General features: G+C 37.3%; 1 protein-coding gene across 2 annotated transcripts in view; it reads right to left on the bottom strand.

The window, feature by feature from the left end:
* The window catches only part of MGAT4A (alpha-1,3-mannosyl-glycoprotein 4-beta-N-acetylglucosaminyltransferase A), an 85,492-nt gene that overhangs the window by 34,899 nt on the left and 31,072 nt on the right, over positions 1–19,521 (bottom strand). For both annotated transcript variants that reach the window (XM_082337743.1, XM_082337744.1), the window contains exons 3-5: positions 17,388–17,555; positions 14,707–14,847; positions 12,551–12,684 (exon numbers count right to left, since the gene is read on the bottom strand). In XM_082337743.1, the coding sequence (XP_082193869.1) occupies positions 12,551–12,684; positions 14,707–14,847; positions 17,388–17,555 (443 nt within the window). The remainder of the gene's footprint in view (positions 1–12,550; positions 12,685–14,706; positions 14,848–17,387; positions 17,556–19,521) is intronic.

Genomic DNA, 19,521 nt, shown 5'->3' with positions numbered 1-19,521 from the left:
GGGAATAATATTTGCCTCATATCTGCTTTTAACCAACAGTTCTAATCCAGCTGCTGGTATTTTCTTGCAACCTCTCATGCTCTTAATGACAAATTGATCACTGAGTGTTTGTGTAAGAAGAACTTCATATTATTGTTATACAATAACATATAAGAAAATATTACCAAGGAAAGCTTTCTGGAAAACAGGGCATTGAACACACACTCTTCTTTCAAAAATACATCTCCTAAACTCTGCATTTAAAGCATGGATGCCCCAACCACAGACAGCAGTGAACATGCTGTTCTCCTGACTAGGGCTGCTTTTTTGCATCAGAGATTAAACTTGAGGGACTACCAATCCTATCAATCATCCAGTTCTTAAAGATGCACAGATGCTAAGAATTCTTTGTTGGTTAAAATATAAATTGTGACATTCTGGAAAAGTCTAGATCACCTAACTTGCCAGAACTGGCCGATTATTCAACCTATTCACTTGGTCGTACACATGCATTCCAGGAAAAGGCAGTTTGCGAATTCATAAATGTGACTGAAAATCCTAATCTTTGTTATACTTTATAATCTAATAATTTTACATACTATTTATCAGTTTTCAAAAGAAAATTTACAGTCTATAAATCAACCCAGATTCTGGTGGCTCATGAGGATTCCGCAGAAACAGCTGCCTTTGAAATGCTGGAAACAAAGTTCATACTTTTTCTGATGAATTTGTAATGCAGATTAACATTAAATGATTATACACACAGAGAATAAATCCCTCCCAAGCATTTCTATAGAACCACTAATCTTGTTTGATGAAGGTGCTTACCCTTTGATCTTAAAAATCACCATTCCTATTTTTAAAGATTTATTTTTATAAAATCCTACATAATGCCAGCGACGTACACTTTTCCAAAAAGGACAACAGTGGGTTTCTTCCAAAAGCAGGTTCTAAATACTACAAGAATACATGAGTAGAAAGCATTTGCCATAAATTTTTCATACATATTTTCTTCATACGTGCTATGCCTAGTGCTGGACAGAAGTTGTAATAAGCAGATAAGGTGTTCACAACTTAAAACTCATCCTGCAGTGAGTTCCACACAAGTGGACTCATAGGTCCATATAGACCTTGACATATCACTAAGTCTTTAAATACATATATGGACTGTTCACACACAGTTTATTACTGGAATGGAGTTTAAGATGTAACTTCTTCTGCTGTGTGTAACAGTTGCAAATCAGTGACCTAATGACTACCTAAAAATAATTTTAGTATATCCATCTTTAACTGAAACATTTCTTTTTTTTTTTTTTAAAAAACCTTTTAAACATTAAAAATACAGAAATTGTTTACTCAGCATAGGAAAAAGAGAAACAATTTGAATTTCCAGTTGGCATGCCAAACTTCAATTACCCAGTCTAGCATTAATAACTCAAATACTTGTTAAACAGTCCATACTGTAATTGCATAGAAAAATGCAAGATTTTTATATATAGATATAAATATATATATATACATACACACACAGAGCAGAAACACAGCTAGTTTCTATACAGTATTCCAGAGATTAAAATTGATGCCGAACGTCATCCCAATTGGAAGCATATATTTGGTCACAAGCCTGTGCCTCAGTGCAAGTCTCTTTAGAGTGAACGTAGTTTTGACCTATTTTGCAGATACACCATGAAGTCTTGCTAGTGCTTTTAAAACCTTACGCACTTACACGGAATGCACCACAATCAGAAAAAAAAGAAAGTCTGGAATAAGAGGGCTTTTTCCTCCTCCTTCTCCTTATTTGTTTCTGTCCTTCACGCAAAAGGTTGGCAGTTTCCCAGTCACAGCTGCAATCATAATAGCTTCACGTTAAAGAGATGTAGCCTGTAGACTTCCAACCTCATATTGGGATCTGTGCTGGTGTCACACAAAGCCAAGATGGCCTGGTCTAGCTGCACTTAATATGAGATACAGCAAATACCACTGCTGGTTTAGCAGGTAACCTTCCTTCTGAATCAACAATCACTGCATCAGCATAGTGCAAAAGGAGATGCCAATTTTAGAATGAAAAAAACATTGAGATTAAAAGAGTTGATGCCATTTTTCACATGAGCAAATGCATTAAAAAGTTGATATCCTGACATTATTTCAGTTGTATTTATATCTACCAGCAGCATCTGAGATTCAGAACCAGGACTTCAACACCAGACTCTTCCCCTCAGGATAGCAGGTTGACTGCCATCTTTCCACATCAGAACTTGCAGAGGCAACCAACTCCTCTTGTTACCCAGCCTAACACTAAGGGGGATCTTTGCCAACACCCTTCAGCTGCGGACATGTCCCAGGAAAGCGACACTTGTAAGTTACACGAGACACAGCCTCATGAAATAAATATGAGAATATGCAATAAATTTGATCAAGCTGTAACTATACTCAAGGGAAGAGTTAACTATACAGAGGAGTTTGCAGGGTAGCAATGGAAGGAAATCTGGAATAGCCAGATAATTGCTCTAACCTAAGGATCTTCCATGCGGTATCAATAAATTCAGCTAGTAACTGAAAAGTGACAAAAAAAAGATCTATTATTGACCAAAATCCATTCCCCATTTTTAAGGAAGAAAGCATTTAATGCCTTGACAAAAATAAGACCTAAGGTCCTCTTTATCAACCTGCAGGACACAAGACAGCTGAACATAATTATGAACTATATATAACATGAAGGAGTAATACCCTCATCTTCTCCAAGAACCTTAAAGAGGACAAGACAAATTCAATCAAAATCAAAAGGAAGTCATCCATGAAAGACAAAGCATAACTGTTCTTCATGCTTCCAATGAAGATCATCTGGTAGATACCAGGTTGACTCTGGGGCAGCTACAATGAACTTAAATTCTGTTTCATGGTACCAGTGCTGCTTGCAACTATTGAAAGGAAATGTCACTGGTGATCCCAACCAAAGCAACACACCTGTAAGACTACGGCTATGAATGTTTTTGTCTACCAAATCAGAAGGCAATAACAAAACCAGATTTTTTCCTTAGTAAAACTCTTAAGGTTGAAGATTAAATAATCCCTAGGAGTTTGGGACCCAGGAAAAAGAAGCAAAAACGAACATTTTAAGAACTAATCCTTTTAAAGCTATTAAATGCAAAATTATGATAGGCCACAACCCAAAGAGTTAACGGTGCCAGCCACAAAGATGCATCTCATCAATGAATCACATGGAGCCTTACAAACAAGTTTGTCCTGTTAGGTGGATCTCTGGGAACTAATGAAATGCATAAGTAGGGGTGGTTATTTCAATATCAGCAGTTCAAATCTTTCCACCTGTTCTTTCTTCCTAGTCATATGAAAATCCTGATCTCTGAGAGAAAGCAAGAACACTTGGAGCAAGACATCCTCCTTTTTTCATTCATACCAGATCAGACCAAAGACTGATCCAGCTCAGCATCTTGCTTCCAGCAGTGGCAGCCGTGAATGGATACATAGCAAAGAAGAAGAACAGGACAAGCACACAGAATACTCCCTCCTGCTACCACACACACTCCAACTACCTTCAATTCAGGGTACTTCCTGAGACAGATGTGATTTTGTGTATTTAATATTCCTCAGTAGACTCCTCTTCAAGGTACCTCACCAGTATCCCCTTAAGCTTATCTAAACTTTCAGCAAGAAAAGAAGATTTTAGCTTATGAGATCTATGGAGTTTCATAAGCCTGTGAACAAGGCAACATCTAAGGTTTAACTCCTTGCATCAGCAATTTTGATGAGAGACACGTATAGAGTGCTTTGATGAATCTCTCCAAAAGAAAGCTGAGAGTCCATTGTGGAACAAACTGAAGTTTCAAACTGTCAGTGAAATAAGTTTTTAAATTTCCTCAGTTTTTATAAGCTGCTGCCCTACAATTCTCTAAAGTACCTTCTCTAGTTTAGGTGAGGCTGCATTTCAAATTTGTAATTATTCTAAGGTTTGTCTGAACAAACATTGTTATTCATAACAAACACACAAAGAACCAGAGCAGCAATGAACTTTCCAATCTTTTTTATTGATTTTTATGAGTGTATACATAGCAAAGTAGTATAATATATTAGCTAGCAGACAAAACAAGAGGTTAGAAAATTCTCATTAACAGCTAGCCAACTGTCAGACAAAAGCATGATTTCTAGTTTTAAGAATCAACCCTTTTGTACTGTTAAATCCTACCTACTTCATATCTTCAAGAACGATAGAAGGTGGACTGTTTCTCAAAATCTAAGGAAAACCATGACATTTTAGACCAAAGGTCTATCTACTGTCTTAGCCAGTAGAAGATGCATAGAAAAAAAGTTGGAAGGTACCCACAAGGATCATTGAGTCCAACTCCCCGCTCTTTGCAGGACTGCCTAAAACGAAATCATACAACTAAGAGCATCGTCCAGACACTCCTTGAACTCTGTCAGGCTTGGTGCCATGACCACTTCCCTGGAGAGCCTGTTCCAGTGATCAACCAGCCTCTCAGTGAAGAACCTTTTCCTAATGTCCAACCTGAACTTCCCCTGATGCAGCTTGGTTCCATTTCCTTGGTTCCTGTCACTGGTCACCAGAGAGAGATCAGCACCTCCCCCTCCGCTGCCTCCCTTGAGGAAGTTTTAGACAGCGATGAGGTCACTCCTCAGCCTTCTCTTCTCCAAACTAAACAAGCCAAATGACCTCAGCTGCTCATTGTAAGTCTTGCCCTCCAGGCCTTTCACCATCTTCATTGCACTCCTCTAAACACACTCTAATATTTGATATCCTTCTTATACTGAGGCACCCAAAACTGCACACAGTACCCAAGGTGGGGCTGCACCAGTGCTGGGGCCGCACCAGTGCAGTGTAGAGTGTGATAAAGTAGGAATGTACAGAATGAACCTTCCTTCCCTTCATATACCTCCCAGTTCTCGGTAATCAACAGCTTATAATTCCTAGGCCTGACTGGTATCCATACCATTATATTCAATAGCTCCTTCTGGATCTGGTCTTTGTGAATTTGCCTCATTCATTTCAGAACCCATTTACTCACTTGTATTTCACAATATCCAGTAGCAACAAGGTCCACAATTTAGGTACGTACCAAGTGAAAAATAACTGTCTTTGTTTTAGATTTTGCCTCTTAATTTCATTTAGCGGCACCTAGATTGCACCTGTATCACCATGTCAAACTGAGAATCGGTTCTAATCCACATATGTAAAATCTAAATGAGCAAAACGGTGAGTCCAAAAAGTGCTGGAGCCAGGCTGGCACACAAAAGTGCTGACACACAGAGCAAGGGCACAAACACTTTGCATCAGACCATACAAGACATGGTCTTGTACTCTAGCAGTACCAACATGACATAGTACTTCTAGAAGAAACAAAAATAGCCTTGAAGTTCAGACATCTAAATTCCATTGTAAAGCATGGGACTTCTGTCCCCGCTTTTATTTCCTGTCTCACTCCTCCTGCAACAACTTACCTAGTGCTACTGGACACATTACAAATTAAGTTTTCCTTAGTTTGCCACTAAGCACTACTCTTAATCCAACTCCCATGACTTGTCCACCTGATGAGATCAGAAGTGCTAACCACTGGATTTTGGAAATATAAAGTGCTATATAATGACAGCTGCCATGAAAAATTAAACTCTATGTGTCAACATTGGCACCTGGCTAGTGAAAAACTTCATTCTCACATTAGGTTCTCCACATGGGGTGGAGAAAAAAAAACAAAACAAAACCAAAACCAAAACCAAAACCACAAAAAAAGCAAGTAAAACATGGTGGAATGCCATGATACATGCACAATGCACAAGCAACATAATTGCAGCATTTTCTTGTTCTGGAAGCTTGACTTGCAACTTTAGCTTTTTTTAAAGCTATAATTTTCAAGATGCCTATCAAAATGCTCTGTAAAATGTACAAGTTTTCAGCAGTTGACTCTGCTTTGAGCAAGGGGGCTAGACTAGATGATCTTCTAGAGGTCCATTCCAATCTCAGTGATTCTCTGAATCTCAGATCTTGCCTTAACAGATCAAACCTCTGTTTGGATTAAATTGCTATTTCAGTTGTCAAAAAGAGTCAGTTTTAGAAAGAGAAGTGCAAATAGAAGCAAAAGATGGCACTAAAATTCCAAAGATTTTTTTTTTTTCACAAGCCACTAGGAAAGGAAATTAAGATGCAGAATATCAAAATACTACAAATGCAAGATGAGAAGCTACAGGGAAAGAGCAGGGAAATTCAGACATTAACTGTACAGTACATTCTAAACAGTGTGGTTTATCTAGGCTGTTAGATTATCCAGATCTAAATTCTTAAATGAAATCTACTATAAGTAAGTCTTAACTTATTCAAAAATATCTTCCAAAAAAAAGAAAAAAATCCCTGGGAAACAACCATGCTAATCTGCAAAGTGTGGTCATTTCATTGCTTACTAATTTCTACAATTTTATTTGATCTTTCATCATCCCTGTAGAATAGTGGTGGAATAATTTTACAATGTATTTTAAATAATAACAAACAATGCAAAATTGAACAGCCTCCAGAAAGGCAAAGCAAACATATATTTGCCTTGAAATGGTGAAAGTACATATGAATATAATTACCTATATAAGGCATTAAAATTCACATAGGAAAAGGCTGCCACTGAAGTGGCATTTGGACCTATTTTTGGATATTTATGCAGTGAAGAAAAAGCCCTGAGGAATAAAAGCGCAGCAGTGGTTTCCAGTGGTTGCAATAGTGTATGCATATAAATAAAGTCTGTGGAAAAAGGTAATAACATCTGTTAGAGTTCAACAAATGCAGCTGAAAAATAATTATTTTCAGGAATACAGTGTCTGCTTTCAGATCTGAAGCAGAAAGTTCAAGTTAAATACGGGGAACGTGAGAAGAAGATGCAAAGCAAAAAACAGGAATGCAGAATACTGTCATAACATAGCCGTCTAATGTTACATAAGCAAAAAAGATAGCCTCTGTGTTCTACATGAGCTAATGACTTCATCCCTCCCTTACTGAAAGTCCCCACTCTACCACAGAGGTAAGAAAGATCTTTCTCTCTCCAGTCATTTCTGTGATTAACCCAATTCAGTTCAGGACAGGATTTCACAATGCAAAACCTTTGGCAGCAACAGCAGGAATACGAGTATATTCTTGCATCACTCCACTCCCGGTTCTCCCTATCCTTGAGCCCTGCATGTCAGCTATTCAGTCGTGAGGGCATACGTGCATATGGATTGTGCTGTGAACCACAGCACCACATCAGAGAGTAAGTTTAGCTTTTAAGAAGGCCAGCCAGAACAAAAAAAAACCCAAGGGACGATTCAAAGCAGGACATTCAGATGCAAGTTATGTTAGCGTCATACAGCCTCCTAGTAGTTTTGTGCATATTACAGATGAAGCCTGGTTTGTAGAGTCTGAAAGAAAGCAGAATATGTGGCCTGGCAACCTGGGAAAACTTTTTCTTGTCCTTGTGTAAGCCTGTAAATTGTTGAAAAGGTCTAGATGCTTTGTTTTCCAGAAAAAGATAAGTAGTTGCTGTGTACAGACAGAAGGAATTTGTCCTCATTATCTTTAGGCCAAGGCAGACCACAGTAGCAAAATTTGATAGTGTTGTCCAAAACTCAAAGTGTCAATTCAGTCAATCATCCAGGTATGAAGCCACCTGCTACAATGTTTCTGAAATAAGATTATTACTGTCACTTTCCATCTCACAGATTCACTAGATGTTACCGATCAGACACAACTCTGTCTATTAACAGTCACCTTCCCTTACCAGAAGCATGAGGTAGTTACTGTGGCCCAGGTGCATCTCAGAAGGTATCTTACAGATACAGAAGCATTTTAGTCATTCAAGTCTAGAGCTTGAGAGAAGAGCACAATCCTGAATTTTATCTTTGTGCAGAGATACTAAATTTGTCTCAGGCACGTGGAAGTTTTCAAATCCTGTCAAGGATCTCTTCTGAGATCTAAGAAAGATTTTTATCACTGGTTTAATCCCATATAAAAACTTTGCTAGTCACTGCCATGAAAAGAGGAGCGTAAAATGCTATGATCGTGCCCAGTATCAGCAGCCCCTACTCTTTGGGTACCAAAGCTTAGGTGCCAAAGAAGCGGGAATTGCAACAGCAGTTTAAATATCTTAAATGCTCACTGACAGGCCAAGCTACCCTTCCAGATACAAGAGTTGGCAGTATATCTAGAAGTTCTGTTCATCCTGACCAGTTTTAAGTGTGATGTCCAAAACAAAGGCTACCATCTGTGTAGGCCTTTAAAGTTACCTGGTGAAGATAATGTATCATTTGCCACAACAGCCCTGCCTAGCTCTGATTTTTTAAAACCATGTATATTACATACATACGTATGTATGTATATGCCAAGATCTATTGGTCCTTCTCCAACTTGGGATGTGCAGTCAGATCTTTTCAGGACTAGGAATACACTCTCCAAGGCAGCTCCAGGAAGGGGCGGCTCTCAAGTTTTCAACCATTAGTGGAAAGAATGGAACACCTCTGTAGCCGGGATGACACTAACACGTCTGAGTTGAGACCAAGAGAGACAAAATACTCCTTTTCTTTCTATCAAGAGGTCTGCTGATCAGAGAGATCTATAACTCAGGCCCAGAGCAAGAAGAGGTGAAAATACAGGCCTGGTTATTTTGCTGGAGAAGTTTTCCATATTGCACTCCAATGTTAATACATCCAAAACAGGTTCAGCAAGGCTTGACCCAGTATGTGCACTCAGTGCTTAACTTGCTGAGGCTTTGTTCATACCAGCGCACAGGATGGTGCCTTACTGGCTGCTTGTGTCACGCTGACCCAACCAGTACAGAAAGTTTTGCAAAGAAATAATAAAGAAAAAAAGATTCTCCACAAAAGGAGGACAGAGAAAACACTGTTGAAAAGCAGCATCTTTTAATTTAGCAGCCACTGTTTACATGAAGAGATGACACGGTGACAGTAAAAGATATTCAACACTTGCAAGTTTTTCTAGCCTAACTGAACTGTATACACAGGAAACAACAGATTAAGATTTGAATAAACAATATGCAAGAAAGTGTAACATATGGACTAGTGCTCCAAGAACAAATGGCCGGTCAATTATTGCCTAGTCAGATGCAATCAGTAGCGTACGGAATTCGCAGAATGCTTTTGCATACCTGTAGTGTCTTCTGATTCTTACTGAAATGATTTGTCTTTCTGATATTTTTAGTCAAATCAAGGGCTTATAGTCTTTCCAAACTGATTACTGTTTGTACAAAAGACTGTGCTAAGTGCAGTCACTGATTAATGAAGTGGACAGACAATAACTTGTGATATATTTAGAACAAGTCTAAGATGCGTTTTCTTCATGGTAAATGAGATCTCCCTACAGGAAAAAAAAAATAAATTTGTTTAGATACCAGAAAAGTATTTTAATTTCTCTCATATTCAGTAGTGTATGTATATATACATATGCACACACACACACATATGTTTGCTGTTCCACTATGATGATGTAAAGTACCTCTAAACCATCTTTCCCATGTTAATTACAAACCGTATTAAATAAAAATACTAGGTTTCTTAGACCTAGAGCCTATAGTTTATTCTGAAAACAAGTTCTCATACAGAGCAGGTTTATGGGATTTGAATCACTTGTTTCAAGTCATCTGATGGGCCTATGAACTAGCTACATAGTGAAGGGGAATAAAAAGATTTTTAAGTATAGAGGTATAATGAATCATGCCTATTTATTAGTCATCCTAATGAATACCTGCAAATTATTCTGCAATAAAGTTATTTTAACAAACTGGAGAACACAGACATATGTCAGTTACTGGGACAATTGCACAGTTTACTGACAAGCAATTCCAGTAATTATTTAAATTGGTGATTAGATATCACATCAGCTGAGATATTTTAGAATTCCTTGAACTTCCAATATGGAAATTTACTGTGTATAATTACATTACTGAGAAATAGCCATACAGTAAATGAATATGCAGATCTCTATTTAGCAACCATAATGCATCTACATTTACTAGCTCATCTGTTTACACACGTTCATGCTGTTTGCAGAAGGCCATTAGCCTTAATTTTCAACTTGTTTTTTAGCAAAAAAGTCAAATTTACAAGAAAGGAGTGAGATTGAACTACTAAAAAAAATAGCAGGATTAAAAGAGCTTTTTAGGGTGCTCAGCACAAAGAGATGACAGTCCATGACTATGGCTCCCAGCAATGCTGCTTAAACACTGTCAATCTGATTTCTCAAATAAAGTCAGTAAGAAAATACTAAAATCCTTTTAAAATACTATTTTTCACGTAATTCTCTTGTAAGAACATTTTTGTAAAGTCTTGCACTTTTTTTTTGTTGGCACAAGTTATAAACAAAGCACAGATAGTAATTTTAAGCTTATTAACAAAATTACCTAGCCTCACACTGTGACCATTTCTTGCTGTACCTAAACTGCACAGATATTGAGCAGAGGCCAAACCTTTTTTCAGAAACTTTTGCCATCATTTTTAATACAAGCATAGTTGGTCAAAGTTCTAACGTATTTTTAAATAAGCCTTCATTAATGCACACATGTTAATGACAGCAATAGCCTAACACATTTTAGGCTAGGAAACCCCACAGACAAAGCTATATTAAAAGCTAAAGCCTTTCCTTTTGTTTAAGGAGAAACAGAAGTCCACCAGGGGAGCAGACCTTCCTTCAAATATCCAGAGAAAATGCTTAATAAACCTACATTTTTCGTCTTGCAGAAGGAAGCTGAAATATACAGCATAACTCAGAAAAAACATAGCATAGTTCAGGACGAAGTGTTTACCGTACCATATTATTCATTGAAAGAGTTCCCTGTAGCAATTACAAAACAAACTATAAGATATTGAACTTAAGAAAATATAAAACATGGTAAAAGAAATAGTAAAGCAGGGAAGACAAAATTGGATGAAGTAAAGAAAAAGAAATATAAGCAAATATAAGGAATGGTTATAACAGGACAAGAATTTAAACTTATGTTCTTCAAATTTTCCCAGACGTGCACGGCCCCCAGCAGATATGTGAGTAAGCACATAGTGCTGCTCTCAAAGATACAGAGATAAGATACAGAGGGCAACAGTATCCCACTCCAGAGCAAACCACACAACTCTCCTTGGGCACAGAAGCAATAGCTCCCATGTTAAAATGTTCAGTTCCTTCACAGTCATTCTTGTAGAATCATTTCCAAGATGAAACAGAATTTCACACCACTTCAAAGGAAGAAAGTTATTTAGCTACGGAAAATTTGTGTATAGCAATATGGCTTGTCTAAGGCAACAAGGGAAACTTGTGCAGTTGGGGACAGCGTGGATTCTTTTCACTCCTATTCAAAGTTTTGCAGAAGAAAGGGAATCCAATGATAGCACACAGTTTTCATAGCTCAGACCTCCTTAAGCAAAACAAAACGAAACTTCAGTTTTAAACCTTGAAAAGAAGCCACACTACAAGGCAATAAAATTACTCCAACTAATACAGTGAAGAAAAACCCAGCATTCCGGTAATTTAGAATGAATTCTGTTCTTTTGATATTCTCAACCAACGGATGTTTTAAGAGCATTTTCTACAGAAAAGCAGTATCTATCCTGACAGATAGTTTTTGACTGACTGTCAAAAAAAAGAAAACAGAGCAATTTATATTAGAAAACCATAAGAATCAGTTCTCAGGTACAGGTAAAAAGTTTACAAACTTTTCAAGGAAAGCTTTAAAATGTGCTGATAATAGAAGTATTAAAATGCCTATCTGATTTTCCACTGATTCATCCCTGAATGGACACTGGCTCACAGGATTAAAACCGTTTTCACAGTTATAACTAGAGGATTCAAATTTTCATCTGTGGGACTCATAAAACACTGTTTCAGTTGAGCATTATATGGTTAGATGGATGAAGGTCAAATATATATATAAATTTCCCACTCTCCAAGTCAGACTTTTGAGAAAAACATACAGACCAAAATAAGTATACAAAATTCCCAGCAGCCAACAGAATTATTTCTGGAAGCATTCTATCACTTTCCTAAATTTGATTTCCACTAAATCGGAGCCAAACTGACCAAACTGTCCAACTGAACACTGTTTGAATTAATCCATGAAAAAGGTCTGGACTTACAATATCCACACTGTCCAGAAAATAAAATCAGAAACTATCTGTGCCTAACATCTCAAACTGCAGCACTCATTTGAGGAAGGACTAAGCAGTAGCATGAAAAGAATGGGAAGAATCCTACCACACCAGAATACCTTAGCCATTATTTTGATGTTGAAGGAATAAGGCAATTAGCACATGTCTGTCACTAGGTATAAGCATCAGAATATTTGCAAAATAACCAGTCCACTGAATCCGTGTCCGCTGTTTCCTTGATAAACAGAAAAAGCTGGGCTCTTCAGGATCGTTTCTCTCAGAAACACAAGTCTGACACTATCTCCTTTTCATGAAGGAGAAGACAGTCATCTGTCTACATCTTGAAGAAAAAGTAGATCCTCATCAGTTCCTGAAAGGAGTGGTACTTGTAATTAAAGGCAGGTTAGAAATTGTACAAAAATATTTAAGTGATTACCTCTCCTATAAAGACAACCATAACACAATCCAGTTTTTCTTCAGGGGACAGCTTATCAATAAGGGAGTGGAGAGTTTCTGTAAGGTAGGACTTGACTTTTCTTTTCACTGTAGGTATTCCCATTACAATGGAAACTGAAATCAAACAAACCAGAAATGTACTTTCAGTGATTTCATACACAAGATAGAAAAAAAAAATCTTATCTCATAATAAAGCATTGCTTAAGAAATGCAAGGAGTTAATAAAAGATGGAGATAACAGTAATTAAAAATAGTTTAAAAATATACTACCCATCATCAGAAGCATGATTAACATAATCACCACTAACACTCAGCAAACAAAAAAAAAGTCATCCTAGGCATGCCAGACTATTGCATAGGAAATAATCAACAACCACGGTATTAATCAGATAAGGTGCACCAAGACTTAGAGTGATTAAACTCCCTAACTCAGTTTTATTTTCAAATTGGCATAACCGTTCTTCACAACTCAAGTATTTAACTTCTCAGAAGTCATCTTTTAAAATGACCCTGCTGAAAAAAAAAAACCTCTATTACTTTCCTTGCACCTGATTTGGGTTCTTCTAGAAAAACAAGGCCAGGTCATCAGGATTGCCCAGAAATTCCTCACTGAAATCTCTTATCCCTGTTGAAGGCACCTCAAATGCAAAGCAAGCTGGCCCCAGCTACAACGCTATTAACACCATCTTTCAGCTGGTCATTTGACTCCCATCTTCCTTAACTTTCCCATAGTCTTTCTTCTGCACCCCACCCCATACCCAGGGCTGGCTACCTACTAGGAACACAGCAGATAGCAGCAGGAACACAGTAAAAGGATAAAGCAGACTTCACAAAGTCAGCACCAGCTTTCCAAGCCATCTGTGTGAAATGATTTACCACATCATAAATATATAAAATCAAACAACTATTAAAAAATGTTGTTTATCCTTCCTTATAGAGCCTGCTTCGCCTAGCAACTACACATTAACAAGTTCTGAATTTTTAAAACAAACACTCAAAAAAAGCACAGTGACCAGGAAAGGGGAAGATAGGAAAACAATTTTAGTTCAGAATTTCCTCCCTCTTTTTAATTACATAAACTTGATTCCAATTCCTATTTTGTAATTTCAAACTTTTGTTATGGGATATAATGGGATATAATACAGGCTTCACTTGAAACAATAAAGGAATATGAGCCTTTTCCTTCCTGAATAACAACATTGAAATAAACGGTGTTTACAGTCAGAAAAATAACCCCATGGCTTGAGCCCACACATTTGACACAGAGGCATGCCTTCTGTAAAAAGAAGGAGCAAACTTGGTGAAGTAATGAAAAAAATACAGGCCAGGAGTAACTAACGCTTCTTTCAAAAGCAAAGGGGGAGGGGGGAACTAAAAAAGAAAGGCCTAGTGGACAATAACACAAGCCATTGAAGTCAGATGGCACACAGAGAAACAAGGATTCATTGGTGGGGCCTTCAAGCTTAGACACACACACACATATGCTTTGAGGTGTATCAGCTTGGTGGGCTCTAAGCTATTTATTTTCTCAGGCTCCAAGAGTGGGATTCCATGGAGCTATCCTAACAACCAAAGCTCAGAATTTGTGAGGATTAGAAAAAAAGGGGGATCAACAGTATTGCAGCACAACACTGATTTTTTTTTCCCCTCCAATGAATGTCCACATTTTATTGATGCAATTATATCTGATTATCCTAGTTCTCCCAACATTAAGTTATACATTGAAATATATTGTTCGAAAAACTAGAAACATCAAATCTAAAATAATTATATCCATGCATGGTTGGCCCACAAATCTGAAAAAACAAAGGGATATGGGCACTAACAGTTCAGAATCTGTTGTTCAGAATCTTGAACTTTGTTCCCTTCTACTTAGTTACAAAAAATTCATCCAAACTAAATCCTTCTTAATATGTACCTTAACATGGGATGGGGTGTGATTGAGATTATGCAGAAAAGAGCACAGCTGAAGCCAAACTCCTTTCATCTTGGATTCAGTGCAAATTCTAAGAGATATCAATATCACACAAGTTAAATGATATGTCCTTGATCTACCAAGTAATGCAGTAAATTTCATTACTAAAACTAGAAAGTCCTCCAGATATAAAACATAAAATAAACATCGTATCAGCATACCTCCTGTCCTTCCAAGGCCAACCTGCACAGAAGGCTGAAGGCTTCCTTCATTTTTCAACAAATGAGGCAAATGGTAATAGATACTTGGCACTTGAAGAGATTTTCTACTTGTTAGCTCTTTTAACAATTTCAGTGTCTCATCTGCAAACATACATGAAATCAGTAATACAGAAAACAAACCATATGAAATTTTATGCAGTGGTAAATAATACAAAATTCCAAGCTTGGTCCTAACTGAAAAACAGAACAAATGATGCATTTTACTGAGGCATTATATCTTGTGTACAAAGGAAGCCTTTTCTCGTTTTAGTTTTTTTGTATAAACTGTGGCCAGGATTATTGTCCACTCAGTAACCTTGCTACAGATATACAGATATAGTTAATACTTACCTGATCACACAAGACTTAGTGTGTAATCACAGAAGTAAAGAATGTTCCATTTATTTAGGTTGGGATTTCACCCCTCACCAATGAATCAAACGGGAAGGCTTATTTACCTAGATTATTTTTTACTTATGCTTACAGAGCTCATCACCATATAGTGATACTACTGCAAATAACTTTTCAAAGCTACAAATACATATTGGAATACATTGCACATACAGATACAAAATAAAAATAGCATTAAATATACAATTAAGATTTTGAGTATTTCTGCAATAAAATGAATGCTAACATGAATTTAATTTAGTCCATTAGAGTACTTAAAATAATTCTTGCCTCTCAGGATGTCCAGGTGGCTCTCAAAGTTGCAAATAACAGTTTTTAAATTCCCCTGCTGTGCGTGTTGATTTTCTTACATCAAGTGTGAAAACAACTCTTATTTCAAATGACAAATATGATAGCATATGGACCTTTGAAAACTTATGGGCTTTACAATATCAAGTTAAGTAAAAAAATGCACTCATGGTTTCCAAGAAAAATTTGAATTGTGCAGAAGTGAGAAAAGTAATGCCATAAATGTCATTCCTCTCAGATTCTGAGTGTAACTTCTACAAAGCTGGAACAGTTTTCTTGTGAGTTTTGTTTAGTTTTAATATTTATTTATGTGTGAAACTAAATTCCTAACCATTTATAATCTTGAAAAATGCTTTATAAATAGATGCCATAAGTAGAGATGCTAATTTTTATAGATTCCAATACAGGTACATTTTACTTTTCCTGCTAACATTTCCCTTAGTTTCAACTGCAAAAGCTGGACTAAAAATTCCCTCAAAATATGACAACACTTTATATGAATGAATAATGATTTACATAACACAATCTAGAATTCTTTCACCTTCAAAGATGGCAAATACTGCATAGTATTACGTATACTTAAGTACATTAAACTTAACAAAATCTATCTAATACTAAGTTCTGAGCACAAAAGCTCAGGAAAATTCAAATTTCATCTGACTTCCCACCATGGCTTCCATGGTAAAAAGAGGATGTCCCAGTTGGGATCCAGACATGGTAGAAAGTTTAAAATATGCATCAGTAACTTCAGCTGCATCAGAAGAGAATAACTCCCTATGACTATATTGTCTATAAGCAAGCTAACTCATTTTTAAAAATAAATGTGGTAATAACTTAATCATAAATCCAGTATCAAACTTATATGACTTCCTCTATTGTTGTTTGCTTTAACAGCAAAAACATAGACGCAGAAGAGGAAGACAAGACTCACAGACTATGTTAAATGTAACCTTTATCCATATCCTTCCTGGAGATCCAGGGTACTACAGAGATCAGGTTGGATAGGCCATTAGTGTCAGACAGAGCAATTCATCCTTAATGTCAGCACTGAAGGCCTATAATTATAACCCTCCCCCACAAAACAAAAAAATCTATAGAAGATAGTAACCCATAGCACAAATGCAAGTAGAGATAAGAGATGCAAAAAGCTTAATCCACTTTTTTGACTTGCAAAAATCTTTGGGTTTATATTCCTCATTAGGCCAACACAGTGACATTTCTGCAACCTACCAAATCAGACCTCTCACCAGAAAGTTTATATTTATTTGTTATTTACTTTCCATCTAGATAGACAGAGTGACTAAAGCAGTAATAGTCTGATTTTAAAAGTTAACTTCAAAACTGGTGAGTAGTGCGAAGGCATTCTCTAATATTGCCAAACACAGCTCTCAGTAAACTTGAGCATCAGCCTCCAAAATGGGTAAAAACTTATGAAAGTCTTTACCAGTTCAACATTTAATCACTAGTTATTAAAAAGGACCTTATCTGTACATTTTACAAATTATAACCAATACCTTAGATAGCCTGTACATTTTTACATCTTCCAGCTGACTTTTAAACATATTTTAATTGCTTCAAGTTCATCCCTTTATTAAACACTGTTTGCTCACCTCTCCCGTCAAGCTCTATTTCAAAAGTGATGTAAATTATCGTCAAAATATATTCAGTATGTTAAATAAGTAACCAGACGTTCCAAACTTTTGGAGCTAGACGTGGAAAAAGTATTCGGTCCCTAAAGGTATAATAATGAAGAGGGGGTGGATCATTAAGAATAGAAATTGGAAGAAAAAAATCCCCAGCAGATATAAGGTATTACAGATTCTTTATTTGCACCGCTGAACAGTTTCATTCGGCTTGCTTGGTATTAATTTCTTATTCTACAGTAATAAGAAGAGATATTAGTAGTGCAGAGTTATAAAAAATAGCTCAATCACAGTATGTACCTGAAAAATTATTCATTGCATTCTTACTCCCATTTGTTTCTGCTACTGCACGCCTGAACTGCTCCAAGATAGCGTTCAGCTCAGAAGAGCGTTGCAGAGTGCGATGCTCAGCTATACGAAGCCGTTCCTTCAAAGCATGAAATTCCCGCTGATATGCAATCAACTTTTCTAGAGAGAAAAAAAAAAGATGATCCTGGTTATTTTTGGAAACAAACACTTACAGACAGATCCAACAAGGGTCAGGGACTGCTCAGCTATGCAGCACCTGAAATTCAACCCAGAAGGGCACAGCCCAGCACCATCCCACTGGAGTTAGGCACCTTAGCATTTACACAGCATACGGAGGGAAGGGTGAGCTGCACGAGACAGGGATGCAAAGCAGGCATTGAGGGGGGTATGCCTCTCACTGTAGCCACAGGCAGGGGCAACCTTTGAGTCCTCATTACTCAGCACCACAAGGCAATTCTGAATCTTTTCTTGGAACAGATGCCCACAAACATTTTCTTTTAAGAAGCAGAACAGGAGTGGTGCCTTACAAAAGCACAGGTTATGCCCTTTGAAAGCCCCCTCTGAATACTCTGTAAGAATGAGTGGAATTTGACAATATTGTGGGACGTACCAATTTCAAACCCAGGTTTTAACTAATGATATTGTCAGTACCTGCAGGAACAAAATTTTGATCAAAATCCCACAAATGTAGATACCTACTTGTATTCTTTGAAAGGAGACCAAAAGGGAGAGGGAAACAGCAAAACTCATTTGCTGATGTATTGCCTATGTCCTTGCCACCCAGCAAAGTAAGCGTCTCTGGTTTGCGCATCTTTCCTTCTTCCTATTGGTCATTTCCTCGAATCTCCTGCTCCCCACCACCACTCTCCTTCAGCCAATCTACAGATACAGACTGGAGTATCTTAAGAGATTTTATAACTTGTAATCAGTATTCCAACCACACAGCTGTCATCCATAGACATATCTTTTTTGTTATTTACCTATCCATTCCTAGCCTTTTAGTACTGCAGTGGTAAGGAAGTAGGAAGTCGAAGTTTTGCAAGCAATTTGAATCTCTTCCTGTTGCTATGTTACAGTAACACATGGAGTAAAACAGGAATTGCAGTCAACTTTCCCTTGTTAATAATGCTACATTTCCTCCAACTTCTTTGAATTTACATTTATTTTCTTTTTTTGTAGTTGGGATGTACTGTACTGATTATGTTTAGAAAACATAATTAGCTAAAATGCCCTCTGTTTTGAAGACAGAAAAATAAAAACATAGTTCACTACCTCTTAAAAACATTTCCCTTGCCAACCTTATTTCCTTTTTTCATTAAAACCAAATGGTTATTGCTTTTATGCCAACAAACCCGGAACACAGATGCTGGCCCACAATACAGTGCTAGGCACACTACACACTGACAACTGAATCCAGACTGCTATTTGAAACAGGACTTGGTGCTTTCGTCAGCAGTATTGAGAAGGCCAGGAAAATTTTCTGGAGTTTCTGGCATGAAGGACATTCTTCCTTGCCAATGATAACCCAAAGAAATCAAAGATTGCTTGGAACCACGTCTACTAGTTACAGTAAGGTTACAAAACATTTTAACAGCTAAATGAATATAGAATTGTATTAGTGTAGATGCCACACAAGTATGCGAATGACATCCCCTCCCCAAAAGAAATGGATGATGGCAGGTTATATATATCCCTGTTAATTTCCATGAGCAACCAAAGGACACGCAAGGTTTTACTGGGGGCTTCTATAGCAGTGGATAGCCTCAGAAGCAGCCTGTAGCATCAAGTCTCCCTTCTTGTCTTTCTTCATGGTACAAGATAGCAGACAAACTTTGGTACTTCTGTTCTTCCTGCTTCGAAAAGGCTAAACTTATCTGTGGCAGAGTCTGTATTTCTCCTGGGAAAATGGTGAGAACCCTATGGAACCTGTGGTTCAGACTCCAACACCTCAAGCAGGATGAATTCAGGTCTTCCTCTCTTGACTTAGACGACGTCTTGGCAGAGACCATTTCTCTTCCTACACTTACTAAAAGATATCGGCACATCACGCACAGTGCTCCGATGAATTCTGGTGCTCTAAGGAACAGCAGAGGCCTAGAGGGAACAATTTACCTAGGAATATGTC

Source organism: Platalea leucorodia, assembly GCF_965183815.1.
Source record: "Platalea leucorodia genome assembly, chromosome: 2".
Lineage (NCBI taxonomy): Eukaryota > Metazoa > Chordata > Aves > Pelecaniformes > Threskiornithidae > Platalea > Platalea leucorodia.
The sequence above is the reverse complement of the archived record's forward strand: the minus strand, read 5'-3'. Positions and strand labels throughout refer to the sequence as shown.